Source organism: Hyalella azteca, unplaced genomic scaffold, assembly GCF_000764305.2.
Source record: "Hyalella azteca isolate HAZT.00-mixed unplaced genomic scaffold, Hazt_2.0.2 contig6127, whole genome shotgun sequence".
NCBI lineage: Eukaryota > Metazoa > Arthropoda > Malacostraca > Amphipoda > Hyalellidae > Hyalella > Hyalella azteca.
The window spans coordinates 110,677-125,845 of record NW_025936295.1 but is presented as its reverse complement, the minus strand read 5'-3'; the positions used below and the strand labels follow the sequence as shown (position 1 = coordinate 125,845).

General features: G+C 38.6%; 2 protein-coding genes across 2 annotated transcripts in view; both read left to right on the top strand.

Annotated features, from left to right (window-relative positions):
- Positions 1-2,448: 2,448 nt before the first annotated feature.
- Positions 2,449-11,312, top strand: LOC125177975 (microtubule-associated protein futsch-like). The gene is made up of 9 exons (XM_047880741.1): positions 2,449-2,526; positions 3,861-4,347; positions 4,502-4,597; positions 4,852-4,955; positions 6,043-6,189; positions 7,029-8,885; positions 9,424-9,612; positions 10,394-10,516; positions 11,106-11,312. The coding sequence occupies exons 1-9, from the start codon at positions 2,482-2,484 to the stop codon at positions 11,310-11,312; spliced, it is 3,255 nt and encodes a 1,084-aa protein (XP_047736697.1). The 5' UTR covers positions 2,449-2,481.
- An 18-nt stretch (positions 11,313-11,330) lies between these two features.
- The window catches only part of LOC108669028 (S phase cyclin A-associated protein in the endoplasmic reticulum), a 46,597-nt gene continuing 42,758 nt past the window's right edge, over positions 11,331-15,169 (top strand). The window contains exons 1-4 of the mRNA XM_047880739.1: positions 11,331-11,386; positions 11,909-12,109; positions 13,082-14,390; positions 14,840-15,026. Coding sequence (XP_047736695.1) covers positions 13,258-14,390; positions 14,840-15,026 — 1,320 coding nt within the window. The 5' untranslated portion in view covers positions 11,331-11,386; positions 11,909-12,109; positions 13,082-13,257. The remainder of the gene's footprint in view (positions 11,387-11,908; positions 12,110-13,081; positions 14,391-14,839; positions 15,027-15,169) is intronic.

Sequence of the window (15,169 nt, the reverse complement as noted above, 5' to 3'; positions counted from 1 at the left end):
GAAGTTAATGATCACGCGAAGTTAATGATCACGTGAAGTTAATGATCACGCTAAGTTAATGATCACGTGAAGTTAATGATCACGCGAAGTTAATGATCACGTGTAGTTAATGATCACGGGAAGTTAATGATCACGCGAAGTTAATGATCATGGGAAGTTAATGATCACGCGAAGTTAATGATCACGGGAAGTTAATGATCACGCGAAGTTAATGATCACGGGAAGTTAATGATCACGCCACGTTAATGATCACGGGAAGTTAATGATCACGCAAAGTTAATGATCACGCAAAGTTAATGATCACGCGAAGTTAATGACCACGCAAAGTTAATGATCACTTGAAGTTAATGACCACGCGAAGTTAATGATCACGGGAAGTCCCAATTAAAATGATGTGAAATTACAAGCCTTCCTGTAAGCTTACAGATACGAAAAAAATGTTATAAGGCTGCTGATATGAAGCTTGCAATGGACAAGGTTGTTGTAAATGCTCAATGGCATGTTCATGGATAGGGTAATATCACATCAATAATACGATAATGTCACATCAATAATACGGTAATAAATGTATATGGCAATATCATATCATTAAAGGAAAAACAAGTAAAAATCACAGAAAATGTAATTTATTCTACCTCTACATCATCTACAATGAAAGAGGACTTCAGAGTACTGTTAGTAATGGATGAGTACGCTCTGCATGCTTCAAATATTTTGAAATGAAGTTTTATTCCCGTTGTCCTGAGTAGCCCCAACCAACGGGGCTACTCGGGACAATTTCTATTTTGCGTCTGGCACCTTACGAATAGCATATGGAATTTTTTTGACAACGCCATTCGATAGCCCTGCCAATCAGCTATAAAATGAGACTAAACTTGTTTATGAAATGTTTCATCGTAAGAAGTTATTAACTGTTATTTAAAACTAATTGTTCAAATCTGTCCCGAGTAGCCCCAGTTGACGGTACCCGGCGACGCATCTTTAAAATGGTCACTGGTCAGCGACGCTTTGGGCTTGAAAACCCTCATATTGACGACGCTGCTTCCACCTTCTGCACCCTGCTATCCTGGTTCCTGGCAGGATACTGAATAGTGTATACCAATACCACTTGGCACTTACCAGCATTATCATGCATAAAAAAGGGGGGTCACCAACACTCACCATCACACTTGAAAGCTGAAGGCGCTGAAGACCTTCAGCTGCGTCATTCCATCGATCAATAATTTGCCACTTAAGCAACATCAGCTTCTTTGGCGTCTTCAGCTTTTAAGTGTTACCCTAACAGGGATTTAAATCTTGACTGTCGCCTGCCGGCAAGATCTTCTGAAGGCATAAATTTTGCTGCTGAAGTGTTGCCAAAGATCTTGCAATGCTCACACACTCTGCACAGTGGGACTGGATGGCATCTTTATCAAATAAATAAATCACAGTCTAGCGATTGCATGCAAATGATAGAATAGACATGCGTGATTGGTCTGAAAATGACTACCGGTATGCACTATCTTAGAACTATCCACTGCCATTGGTGGCCAATGCCCATAATGGCAATTGGAAAAGCTGTCTTTTTTTAGACTTTTCTTTTTAGTGCATTTTCCATTTATGGATAAATGCACTATTGTGCTTGCCATGTCCGTCTGTCTGTCTGTCCGTGACCTCAAGTTTTTGTTGACAAGAAAATGCGCTCTCTGTCACTCACTGCAGTGGCCAGTGAGTACTGAGTTATATTTTTTGAGTTAATTTACCTCTATGAGTAGAGTACCAGGATACCCGAGACTGGAGAGTAGTAGGTATCAATGATATCAGCATCTATGATACTTTACCTAACTCTCTGCCTCTTGGTCTCTGGTTTTGGACCACAGTACTGCATAATAAACAATTCCTACTTATTACTGAAATGTTATAGCATAGAAGTAGCATATTTTTAAGAACATTAGAATCTTGCAGCTTAATCATTAGGTACCGTATCTAATTTTAATAAATAGATTTGAATTAATTTATCTGGCAAGAGTGTTAGGGCTCTAAAAATTGATTGTATGAATTGGAATTTGGTCAATTTGGTGCGTGCTGATCTTCGGTCAAGACTTTTATATATTGGTCATTCATGCTGCAAAAAAGCTCTTATACTGGCATCCAAAAATTCACATCACACTTGCCACTTGGCATTTAACAAAAAATTTAATTAACTAGTATTCACAAATCACAATAATCCTGAAGAGAATGAAACATTCTCTTGTGCATGTCAACATCCTAAAAGAAAAACAGAAACAATGTACTAAGAACATTTGGCACTGCATTTGTAAGCTCTAATTGCAGTTCGGAATGTCCATATGTTCTCATTCAGAGTACCTATAGGCTCATTCTTCCCTTATGGCCATGTGCTAATATTAAGTAATAGCTTTTTCTAATATTTAGTATATTTTATATTTTTCAGGTTCATTCAATTCCATATATTCCTTTTCATTGGATTATTGCTTTCCAAGTATGAAAAAGAAATCCAAAGGCCTCTCTCCAGTTGTACAAACTAGGGTGAGTTTAAATGTTTCAAGGAATTTTCTTACTAGCATAAGTCTGAATATTTTTTTGTTTCTTGTCACTCCAAGCCACTACGTATACAAAGTTTAGTTATTGCGTTGCCTAGATTTAGGCACTAAATGTTACAATAACGATTACTACTTTTGAGGATTTATTACCAAAATTATCTCTTCCTTCTATATTTTTGTCAAGAATTTATATGTACACAGTACACACTGGTAGTATCAAAGATAAATGCACCCTTGAAATTTTTAATAACTTGAATGGAGTGAAACATTTATTATAATAACCTATGATATTCATGTTAAGCTGTTAAGCATAATGGGATGTGCACCAGAAATCAGAATATAAAACTGATAAAACAGTATTATAATAATAACAAGTAGCATGGAATTTTGGATTCACTACCATTAGGAATGGTTCCACCAAGTTGCTAGGTATGCTAATCTCTTTTCCTTAACATAACTTCATTGATGTTAAAAATTTAAAATCTTCAGAATCTTCCCTAATCAAAGTTTTATTGCATGAACTACCAGTACATAGGTATGTATGTATCAGTTCACATTATCATCCCTAAGAACTAAACTCTAAATTAACAATTCAACTTAATGAAACCATGCACAATTTATACTTATGCCAAATGATCTTAAGTCTAAAATTAATTTGCCAAATTGTATATAGGTAATTGAAGGCCTAATGAATAAATGGTTGGTCATTGCAATCATTTCTAAACTTGAGAAAATAGTTTCTAGACAATTTTGTTCTAACTTTTCCATAATTCTAGAATGAGATTAATTATTATATTCAATATTTTCACAATGTTCTCAATGAGGAAATGGTTCTCTAGATTCATCCTCCATAGGTCTCAGAGAAGTACATCCATTTGGCAGCAGCTTGTTAACAGACAGTTGACTCTTCCACTTTGAACTACACAAGTTTTATAAATGTCTCCACAAACAATTAATTACTGGAAAGGACTGCTAGGCAAATATTGATCAAACTAAAAACTGTGATCTTGGCAAAACAAACTGAAAACTTAAAACATACACACACATGCATTGCCTAAATAATTCAGTACTGAAATATTCAGACAATAAATCATAATACAAAGGCATCATTGTAATGTATTCATTGTTGATTTGATTCTGTTTCCCATGAAAATAAGTAGGTACCTATTTATTTACCTACCAGAGAAAGTTGTAATATAGTATTCATTGTTGATTTGATTCTGTTTCCCAAGAAAATAAGTATTTTTTAACTAGAGAAAGTTTAATTTTAACAGTGTTGCAACTTCTGTACAGTAGTAATTCTATCTTTCAAACATGCAGGAAGAAGTTGTGGAGCATGTGAAGGCCCGCTTGCAGGAGGAGGGTCGAGAAGCACGGAATCTTGTTGCTTATTCCCTCCCCTTGCAAGGCTTCTCATCTTCTTCTTCTTCTTCTTCATCGTCCGTTGATCAACTCATGGCGGGAGGAGACCAGCACAAACAAGAGCTCAAGCCAGGAGCCAGAGGCAGCGATGAACAGGCATCTTCATCCAGAACATATTTCATAAACCCTAATGTTGGTTACAGCTATTCTGCTGAGAGTCCTTCAGGATCTTCTCGGCTACTGCCTCATTCCATCCCTGAGTGTCCATCTGAAGACCCTACCTATGATTCAAATAATGAAGAAATGTCTAAGTGCACTGGAGCTTCAGCTTCTCTCCCTCCTCTTTCTCCAACTTCTCAAGCCTCACGTACGCCTTTGCTGTCTCCAACTTCATCAGTGATGTCATCTGAGAGTCTCCCGCGCAATCACAGACTTAAAGTTCATGGTAAGTACAATTTTTTTCTCTTCAGTATTTTTAGAAAGAATTTTGGAAATTCTTTAAACTTTTCTAAAATTTTACTATGTCAAAAAACCACTTACTCTAATACAGATGAATTTTGGCCAAAAATTGCCAATTCACGTTTTGTTTTTATTAACAGATGTTGGAATGGGAGAATCTTCTCTCTCTAGAAGAGGCTCCACGAAGCAGGAGAAACGATCAAGATCTGTTTCAGCTGGACGAAATCCTCATCAATGTGAGGATTGCAATCCTGTTTAATTAAATTGTCAAATAATTAATGCCCTATTTCACATAACATGCATTCTTCATGAAAGCATTTGTGTCCTGTAGGTACTTATAAATTGTGTCCGCAAATTTGTCCTGTTTGTCATCTTGACCTGTTATTAACTATTCTTCCTTGTTTTAAAGTTAACATCAATTAAAAATTTTTGGTGTGCAGTTCTTTTAAAAATTTCAAGTACTTTTCAATGGTTTTATTTGTTATGACAGGCTTGCGTGCTCGGCACTGGGGGTTCCTTTTTCGCAACCTCCAGCAAGCTGTTGACCAGATTTACCAGACCTGTGAGACTGACGAGTCTGTCATCGAATGCAGAGTGAGTACACTACATATACTACATCTTGCACATGCTTAGATTATTTCTATAATTTTCTCTTAGTAGGTACATTGCTTCTATTCTTGCATTTGTTCAACATTGATCACTGTTTCTCTATACACGGGTCTGTTTCTTTCATGCAAGAAAACATAAGGAGTTTTCTAAGTAACACTACCTTATTGTAAATATTTGTAAGTTTTTCATTGCAAAGCAGAAATAGAATTGAAAACAAATTCTTATGAAAAACAAAAGTCTGAGATCTGAGGCAGTCTGCTTAACTAGGAAATAAATAAAAATTCACTCGCACTCTTTTTTGGTGGGTTTTTGTTTTTCCTAAAATAAAGAAAAAAACTTTCCATGCAACTTCTTTAATGATTCGTTCTAATTTAGATGATTCGTTCTAATTTAGAAGGTCAATGTAAATTTTGTCAATGTATTGAGATGGGTAGTCATTACCAAAGTCAGTGTTGCATCTCACACATTTGAGCGAGAACAATAATGATTCTTGTGCAGCCAATACTGTCATTACTTTTAATCTTCAATTCTGCACAATTACTTGCCTGTCATTAACCATTTATTCTTTACGTATCGCGAGTCAGAGCGTCAACTCATGCATCATTTGTGCAGCTGACATAATGAAATAATATTTATTATATTGTGTCATTTTAATATTCATATTGTTTATAATGACATATTATGTATGTCATTATCACACTTCCAATCTCAAATTATGCTCAAATATGGCAAATGTGATTACTCGGTTTCTACTCATGCTTTTCCAGGATGACATTTTGATTTTCGAGCTGAATTGGCTCTAATTTCTTGGGTATGATTGCTTGTTAATTTCTCCTATTTTACAGAAAGGCATTTTGATGCTGCAACTGAGCATGCACAAATTAAGTGTTGTTGACAGTTCATATTCACGTTTTTACAGGAAGGCATTCTGATGCTGCAACTGAACATGCGTAAATTTCTCAAGTGTTGCTGACAGTTAATATTCACGTTTTTACAGTAAGCCATTTTGATGCTGCAACTGAACACGCTAAAATGTTTGTGTTGCTGACAGTTTATTTTCATGTTTTTACAGGAAGCCATTTTGATGCTTGAGCGTTACACAAAAGACTTCCGTAAGCTCATCGAGTGGCTGCAGATCAAGTGGGAGTATGAGAACACGCCTCCCCCACAGCGACCAACCTCACTCGCCTGGGAGGTCAGGACGCGGTCACAAACAAAGGTACTGTCATAATTCAAGTATTTATTTCATTAATTGCCTTATTAGTTGGATAATAAATCATTAATTCTTTAATAACTTGCTACTCAAGTTAATATAATGAATTTAGAAGCAATCATTGATTGGCTAATTAGTTGGATAATAAATCATTATTTATTTATTAACTTTCTACTCAAGTTAATATAATGAATTTAGAAGCAACCATTGATTGGCTAATTAGTTGGATAATAAATCATTATTTATTTATTAACTTGCTACTACTCAAGTTAATTTGAAGAATTTAAAAGCAAAGAAAATGCTAAATAAATTCGCCTATTGCGTACCGCACGGATTCGTCATGACTGAAGAAATTTTTAAACTATTTACCTAGTAAAAGTGATTAGTGTGAAAATTTATCATTTTTTAATTTAAATATTTTAAAGTTTCATGGTGTTTTCGACGCCGTTAAATTATTAGCTGATTTGCAAGCTAGGGTAACAAATGATAAAAGGAAAAACTTTGTACACAATTTTTTTGAAATTACTTTGGAATTGTGCCCGATTTTAGTATTAAAATTGTATGAATTTTTGTGAAGTTGCCGCTATTGATATTTTAAGAAACATTTTTCTACCGGGCAACAAGTGCATAATGTTTTTAAAGTTATCGCTATTGATATTTTATGAAACATTTTTCTACCGGGCCTCAAGTGCATAATGTTTTTTAAAGTTATCGCTATTGATATTTTATGAAACATTTTTCTACGGGTTCTCATGTGCATGATGTTTTTAAAGTTATCGCTATTGATATTTTATGAAACATTTTTCTATAAGTTCTCATGTGCATGATGAACATTTTATTTACAGGAACCAAGGCCTCTAACTTTGAAGGATGTCCGACGAGCGCTTAACTTTGACTTGGTGAGACAAGCTTCATCGGGCAATGCAAGCGACAGCAACTCTAACAGATCTTTGTCTACAAGTATTGCAGACATGACCAAAGTCCATCAACTGGCTGCTGAACTTGCAGCTGATCTATCCCTTTCCAACAGACTAAATCTCGCTGCTAAAGTGGATAAAGTTTTATCTGACCACACTAGCTTGGAAAATTCACCTGGAGCGAGACTGGAATCTGCATTTTCTGACCTTGTCTTGGAAGACGTTGGAGTTAGCGATGATGGAACCTCGGATTCCAAGTCAAAAGTTCACAAAACTGATAAAAATTCAACTGTATTCAACGAGAAACCAAAGTCACCGAAGCAGAAGTCTCCCAAAATAAATACTGGAACTTCAGGGAAAGTTAGCAGTTCGAGTCAGAATGACATAATAATTAACAAATCAACGTCTGAAGGTATCTTTAAGGTGCCTGCCTTGCCGAAAAAATCGAATAAACTCAAATCCAAAACGTCTGAGTCCAAAAACAACATTCCAACTTCTCAAACTCAATTTATTTCTGCTGAAGAAGGCACGAAAAACGTTCCCGTATCGTTTCCTGTCGAGAACCGAAAAACTGGAGATTCTCTTGCATCGAACACCGATATAAATGGAAAACTTAAACTTCATCCCACTGCTGATATTATTGGTACAAACGATACAGCGACGGTAACATCTGGTATTTTAGAAGCTCGGGAGGATATGTCTTCGACTATCAGTAAAGATCCGACTGTCAGAAAAGATCCGACTGTCAGTAAAGATGTCGGAGAAAAAGAATGCAATATTCAAGCTCCTAAGGTTGTTTCAAAAAATATTCTATCTTCAAATGAATATTGTTCTGCAGGAAATGAAAAAGTAACTAACGAAGCTCCCAAAGAAGATTCTGCCTGCAAATCGATTAAAGAATCTAAACAAGTCAGTGTTTCAAAAAGTGAAACCACGTCTCCTACATCGGAAGTTTTGCAATGTGAACCGAATCCCTCAGACACTTCAGCGCAAAGGATAGAAGCCACTACTTCTCAGTTAGAAACGCGTGAAAAACTTGCTGTTGGTCGTGATACAGTAGTTGAAGTAGGAACCAAGGTAAAGGCCTCTTTGCCAGGCGAACCCAAAAGTAATTCTATAGTGGATTCTAAAATCAACACTAGCTTGGATACTGTTACAAAATCCGTATTGTCTACCAAAACTGAAAATAGAGCAACCGGTTCCAGCAGCCGAATGGAAAACAAGATCAATTCTTCATCCAAACAAGATATGAAAAATTCCAGTAAACCTGAATCAAACTCTTCATCAAAACAAGATGTGAAAAATTCCAGTAAACCTGAATCAAATTCTGCATCAAAACAAGATATGAAAAATTCCAGTAAACCTGAATCAAATTCTTCATCAAAACCAGATGTGAAAAATACTAGTAAGCCTGAATCAAATTCTTTATCAAAACAAGATGTGAAAAATACTAGTAAACCTGAATTAAATTCTTCATCAAAACCAGATTTGAAAAATTCCAGTAAACCGGAATCAAATTCTTCATCAAAACAAGACATGAAAAATACCAGTAAACCTGAATCAAAGGCAAACAGTGCTGTCAAAACTGACAATAAATGTCCCTCAAAATCAGAGGCCCGAAATATCTCTGTCACCAAATCAGAATTCCGTGTTGCCGTGAACAGCAAAACTGAGGCTAAAAAAGACGGCGCTGAAGTGAAGAAAAACATTAGTGAAGCGTCGACGTCTGTTAACGCATCCAACAAACTAGCCGTCGGCAAAACTCCTGTTGTTACAATGAACAAGGCAAGTGCATCTCTTATTTCATTCTATTTAGGGTTTTTCAGAGATTTACTTTAATTCCTTCGCGATTTAAATTTATATACCTACCTATGTTACCATTCTAGAAAGACTTCTCTATTATTCTAAAGATTCAACGAAATACCTTTCCTAGGCTATAGCGAAAATTGTTTCGCTAATTCATTTATTAATTGAACTTTGATTATTATAGAGTAAACAATTACTCATAATCTCCTGACCTGGAACCTTTAGTCTCATATATTTCTAAGCATCGCTAGTGCTTCCAAGTTTTCGTCTACTGGTGGTAACTTCTATTACCGAGCCTTTCGAAATCAGTAGCATTATCGGTTAATAATGTATTTGTGGGCAAAAAGGGAAGCTTTAAACTATTAAGCGATTGATGTAATGCGGTGCTGTTGTAACAGCCTGATCTTGCAGTGTCCGTTAAATTGTTTATCCGTGCAAATATTGACAATGCTTAATGTATCCTTGGGAAAAGAGTGAAAACTTAAGCAATTTCATTGACTTATGCCCCGCGTTACAGGCGTGGCAGGTTCGCCAGGCCTTCAACCAGAGTCGCGCTCCCGTCAAGCAGCTACCACAGCCTGCCGGGATAAGCAGCCTGGGCGCCCCCCACCGCTACAGTTCACCCATGCACCCTCAGCCGTGGCTGTCTGGCTCAGCGGCTTCCTATTCTGCCCACATCAGACTCAGGGGAAACCCTCAGCAGCAGGTCTGGTCATACTACGTGTAATTTTACACAATTTTCAAGACTATCGTTATTTTGAATTTGAATTTCTGGCTCAGCGGCTTCATATTCTGCCCACATCAGGCTCAGGGGAAGCCCTCAGCGGCAGGTCAGGTCATACTACGTGTAATTTTACACAATTTTCAATACTATCGTTATTTTGAATTTGAATTTCTGGCTCAGCGGCTTCATATTCTGCTCACATCAGGCTCAGGGGGAGCCCTCAGCAGCAGCAGGTCAGGTCATACTACGTGTAATTTTACACAATTTTCAAGAATATCGTTATTTTGAATTTGAATTTCTGGCTCAGCGGCTTCATATTCTGCCCACATCAGGCTCAGGGGGAGCCCTTAGCAGCAGGTCAGGTCATACCATGTGTTATTTTACAATTTTCAAGACTATCGTTATTTTGAACTATTACTATTTGTCTATTGAACTAGGTATTGAACCAAACTATTTGACTATCGTTATTACATTTGAACTTTATTTATTACCTCAAATGTTCTTCAAAATGGGATTTGTTCAAAGTAAATTATTTTCCGTTACTTTAAAAATCTTACGTTGATTACAACTTTTTTGGTAACATAAAATATTTCTGTATAAATATCACTGGACGGGAATGTTTTCCCTCAGTTTCCAGGTGCCTTTACTTGTTTCTTAATTTACGCTATCGTCCTGAGGTTTTACCTGTTCACGATACGATGCTTAGATTTAAGCCTTTTTCGACACAATATTTGGGTTTAAGATTGTGTGTATATGTCACTAGCCTGGGCGAGCTCGTCGTGGTGGCGGCGGCGGGGGCGGTGGTGATGCCTTCACGCGACGCCCCGACAGATATGAAGTCCCAGAGAACGCCGCCCTTGTCCGCTCGCACACCACTCTAGGCACCGTGAGTACTCCGGGTGTAGAAGGAGTTATTGAAAGCCGTCTATGCTATTAGTACCTAAACACCTGGAAACGACAGGTAGGTACCGTCAGTGTATAAATGTTTATCTCTTTCTCTATGCATGCATTAACTGCTTTTAGTTCTATTCTTATCTGAAAACCTTGTCACTAGAGTTACCGTCACTTATTTTAACTCGTTATTGGAAAAAACTTTCGTTCGTTTGGAATTTCAATTCCGTACACAATCTTCTCCGCCCGCACGCAACCACATCCTTTAAGTTCATGGATTCATGTTGTTTTAAAAATCAATGCAAATTATGTAATGCTTAATTGGTTAACTCTTCTTCGTCGCTGCTGAAATAACATGAAATATAATGAATAGCTTGCCCATTATGACGTTCATATGCAGCTTGAAAGTTTGACCAGTTGACATTTTTGTCTAAAATTCAGTGACATCGATTCCAGCCACTGCGTCCATATCCAGAAACTATATCTTTTTTGACTGATAAAAAATTCCCACAATATCTTCCTTTGCAAGACTAGAGAATCTGATTCTGATAATGAAGAAGCTACTGAAATACTTTACATTTCAGTGCACGTCAGGCCGATCTCACGGGGGGCGACAGACCGACTACCGCAGGAGTGTGGGCGACGCGCCTGCTGGCCACGGGACATCTCTGCAGCCTTCGTGGGCGGACCGTGTGAGAGGACCGAGTGCTTCGTCGCCTTCGTCCATCGTCCCGACCACCCCCTCGTCCTCTGCATCCACCACCTCACTCCTCTCCTCACAAGGTCAGTGAACTGAGTGCTTCGTCCATCGTCCCGACCACCCCCTCGTCCTCTGCATCCACCACCTCACTCCTCTCCTCACAAGGTCAGTGAACTGAGTGCTTCGTCGCCTTCGTCCATCGTCGCTTTCATCCTGTCACCCTCGTCTTCTTTGTCTCACAAGGCCTGTGAAGTTGACGTGTAAGTGAGGTAGTACCGTACTATATTTATCCATAGTATCTCAATCACACGACATAGGATTTTCGTTTTCATTGTTTTCTTTCAGGTAATTGGCCCGACAGTTTATATTGCGAATGTGAAATTTTTATTTGCACTCAATCTAAATACCCAATTGCCTTGGATAAATTTTATATTGTATTTTCTGATGTATTTTAGACTTTACTTACTCTGCCTTTAATGGTTGTTGAAGAAAACTCGGTTCTATCGCCGGCAAAGTATGATTACTTGAACAACCTTTATTTAATAGTGAAGAAAGTATATACATGTCATAAGTACCTACCTGGAAAACTTTTAACCGCCATCGCTCTCCTCAAATACCTACATTTTAATCAGAGCGCTATAATTTATTTAACATTTATTTATTTTTAACATTTATTTATGTTTGCAGCTGAGGAAAGCAGCGGCGTCGTGGACAGAGCAGAAGAAGGTTGGGAGGTGGTAAGGAGAGGCCGTCGCAGCTGTGGAGGCAGCACAGCGTCTCTTAATCTGCATAGCAATGCTACGTCCCTGGCTGCTATCCCTGTTCAATCATCGGTCTATCGCAGCGCTGGATGCTCGTCTACTGCGACCATTCATCAAAAAACTGATGGTGAGTCTAATAATTTTCAGCACCGCGTCTCTTAATCTGGATAGCAACGCTACGTCCCTGGCTGCTGTCCCTGTTCAATCATCGGTCCATCGCAGCACTGGATGCTCGTCTACTGCGACCATTCATCAAAAAACTGATGGTGAGTCTAATGATCTTCAGCACAGCGTCTCTTAATCTGCATAGCAATGCTACGTCCCTGGCTGCCATCCCTGTTCAGTCATCGGTTCATCGCAGCACTGGATGCTCGTCTACTGCAACCATTCATCAAAAAACTGATGGTGAAACTAATGAACTTATTATGGATATGTAATACTAGGATACTGATAGGCAGTTCCCTTATCAGTGCTCGTGCTGATAGCGAAAATGATAAGCTTGTAATGCGTTTATTGACGCATACTGCTGCTTTGCTGTTGGCTTCCGCGTTCAAGTAGAGCAAAATACAGAGCAGCCTAGCACAATGTTGTAGCCGTGTCACGACCTATATTCACAAAAAAATTATATATTTTATTCGAGCATCTTTCTTTGAATCAACAAATGACGTGAATTTAACTTGTTCACATGAAATGATTTCAGTTTGCACTATAGTTTTCGCTTTTTAACGGTGAAAATATGTTTCCTATAATCAATGGCCGTGTTATTGTTTAATTTCACTGGTACTACCTGATTACCTCTTCAAAAAGTATCTTGCGTTATCTGGTACGTGATCTTATATACCTACTTCTGTTGAGTTCTGATATGCGACATGATTATTGTATGTAGGGAACGGTTTGAGCCTTAAGAAGTCGTCATAAAAATTACGGCGTTTTTGCGCGAAATGACAACATTTTCGGTAAAATTTCTCATATCTCTTCTGTTAAACCTAGAGTCGTCATAAAAATTACGGGGCTTTTTGTGGTAAAATTTATCATTTCCCTTCTGTTAAACCTAGAAAAATTCATACCTGCATCGCTATAACTCCTTTACTTTTCACAGGCGCTCCAGGGAGCTGGTATCGTGAGCGCTATAGTGCCCCGAGTTCTGCTACATCCTTGCCCTCCTTGGCCTCGCTGGGCGACCAAACCAAGAATGTGCCTTCAAAGCCGGAGGGAACCAAGCAAACTTCCCCAGAGAGCTCCGGTTCCGCTATTTGTGATGAAGAAGGAAGAGTCATGCCTCTGAGTGGGGTGAAAATTCCGACGAGCTGTGAAATGGAAGGCTCTCGAGATGATGTTGTGAAGAAACGGTTAGTGAAAGAAAATTCGGATGAAGTGAAAAGAAAAAATAAAGACGCTTCTGGTGAATCGAAAGGCAAAAATAAAGTTACTAGGGCCAAATCGTTCACGAACAATCGTTCGGCTGGCTGTAAATTCTCTTCAGCTGAAGACATAAACTGTAGGAATGGAAAAACTCGACAATCAAATGCAAGAAACCGTAATTATTCTCAAAGAAACGGTTTCTGCAAAGAAAATATTTCAAGTTCGACTGAGGGTAGCAAGGTTTTAACCAGTCTTTCATCCAAGAAATTGGATATCAAAGAGGGTTCTGATGTCAACAAATCGATAAAGTCAAACGATAAGTCATCGTTGACACCTTCTATTTCCTCGTCAACAACTGATGTAAGGAGAAGTAAAAGCTTCGTTTTAAATCCTTTACATGACGGTAAAAGTGAAGAAAAGGGTAAGAAAAAGTCCAAGTCATCTGGTTCTTTGGAGGGACAAAAGCTTGGTACGGAACAAGCCAAGCCTAATGACATCAGCAGACGTAGGAAATATTTAACTGAAGAAACTACAACTAATGCCGCATTAGAGACGCGAAGCTCTGTTCGTGATGACAGCAGTACGCTTTTGAAAGAAATGAACAAAAAAATTGCGCGGGATCCTAAGGATTTTTTCAGCCGTGGCAAGGCTTCTTCTGATGCCTTTATGGAATACCAAAGCAAGTACAAGAAATCCGGGAAAGACGGAACGAACAAACATTCGACAGCGGCTCGAGAAAACAAATCGCTCAAGGCTGAAAAATACGGCAAAGACGGAACAGACCAACAGTCGAAAGTGACTAGAGAAAATAAATTATTGAAGGAAGAAAATGAAGAGATGAAAGGAACGTGTTCAAGTTTATCTAGCTATCAGACTGAGGCAAATGGTAGTAATAGTTTAACCGAGGACACAGAAATTATTCAGGGCGGTGTGTCGTACAGATACGGCGAAGTCATGGCTCGTTTACATGAAGAAATCATCGAAGCTGCCGCTGTCGGTGGTGGTTCTTCTGCTGATGCTCCTTCAAGCTTCTATGCTTCTCAAAGGTACGGTGAAATTTTGCCATACTAGCCTTGTATTGGATTGTGCTAGTGGTAAAAGAGTTAATTTGTACGGATTCTCGTATAGCACTGCTATGTTCTAACCCAAAATCCCCAATTCTCAATCCTGAAGTCAATTGCTGCTGAGATACCATACACTCATTCACTCATATATCACAGCTTTATTCTAGTTATAATCGCGACGTACTATTTCTTGAATATTACCGTATAAAGTGCTCGTATTATCCTCCAGCATGGAATTACTCACCGGGAAGCTGGAAGTTTCCGCCACACCTGAGATACCGTACATCCATCACTCATATATCACAGCTTTATTCTAGTTATAATCACCACGTATTATTTCTTGAATATTTTCAAATGTACGTATTATCCTCCAGCATGGAATTACTGAGTATTATCCTTCCAGCATGGAATTACTGAGTATTATCCTCCAGCATGGAATTACTTGCTGAGAAGCTGGAAGTTACCGCAACATCAGACGCCGTTGAGGAGGACGCGGAGGACGCGGCTGCCGACGCCGACCTCAGGGACAACGCTGCGGCCATCGAGAGCGCCGTGGCGGAGGAGCAACGACTTAAGCAGCAAATACACGACACTGAGAACACTGACTGTACCGCTACCGTGAGTACTGGTACATTGACTGTACCGCTGCCGTGAGTACTGCTACCGTGAGTACTGCTACACTGCTACCATGAGTACTGCTACACTGACTGAACTGCTACCGTGAGTACTGCTACCGTGAGCACTGTTACACTGACTGCACG

Bases quoted from the DNA above. Each gene is read 5' to 3' on its own strand.
- LOC125177975 (XM_047880741.1), top strand. From the start codon at position 2,482: ATGAAAAAGAAATCCAAAGGCCTCTCTCCAGTTGTACAAACTAGG. The intron at 4,348-4,501 runs GTAAGTACAATT...TTTTATTAACAG, and splicing joins TCACAGACTTAAAGTTCATG to ATGTTGGAATGGGAGAATCT. The intron at 4,956-6,042 runs GTGAGTACACTA...ATGTTTTTACAG, and splicing joins AGTCTGTCATCGAATGCAGA to GAAGCCATTTTGATGCTTGA.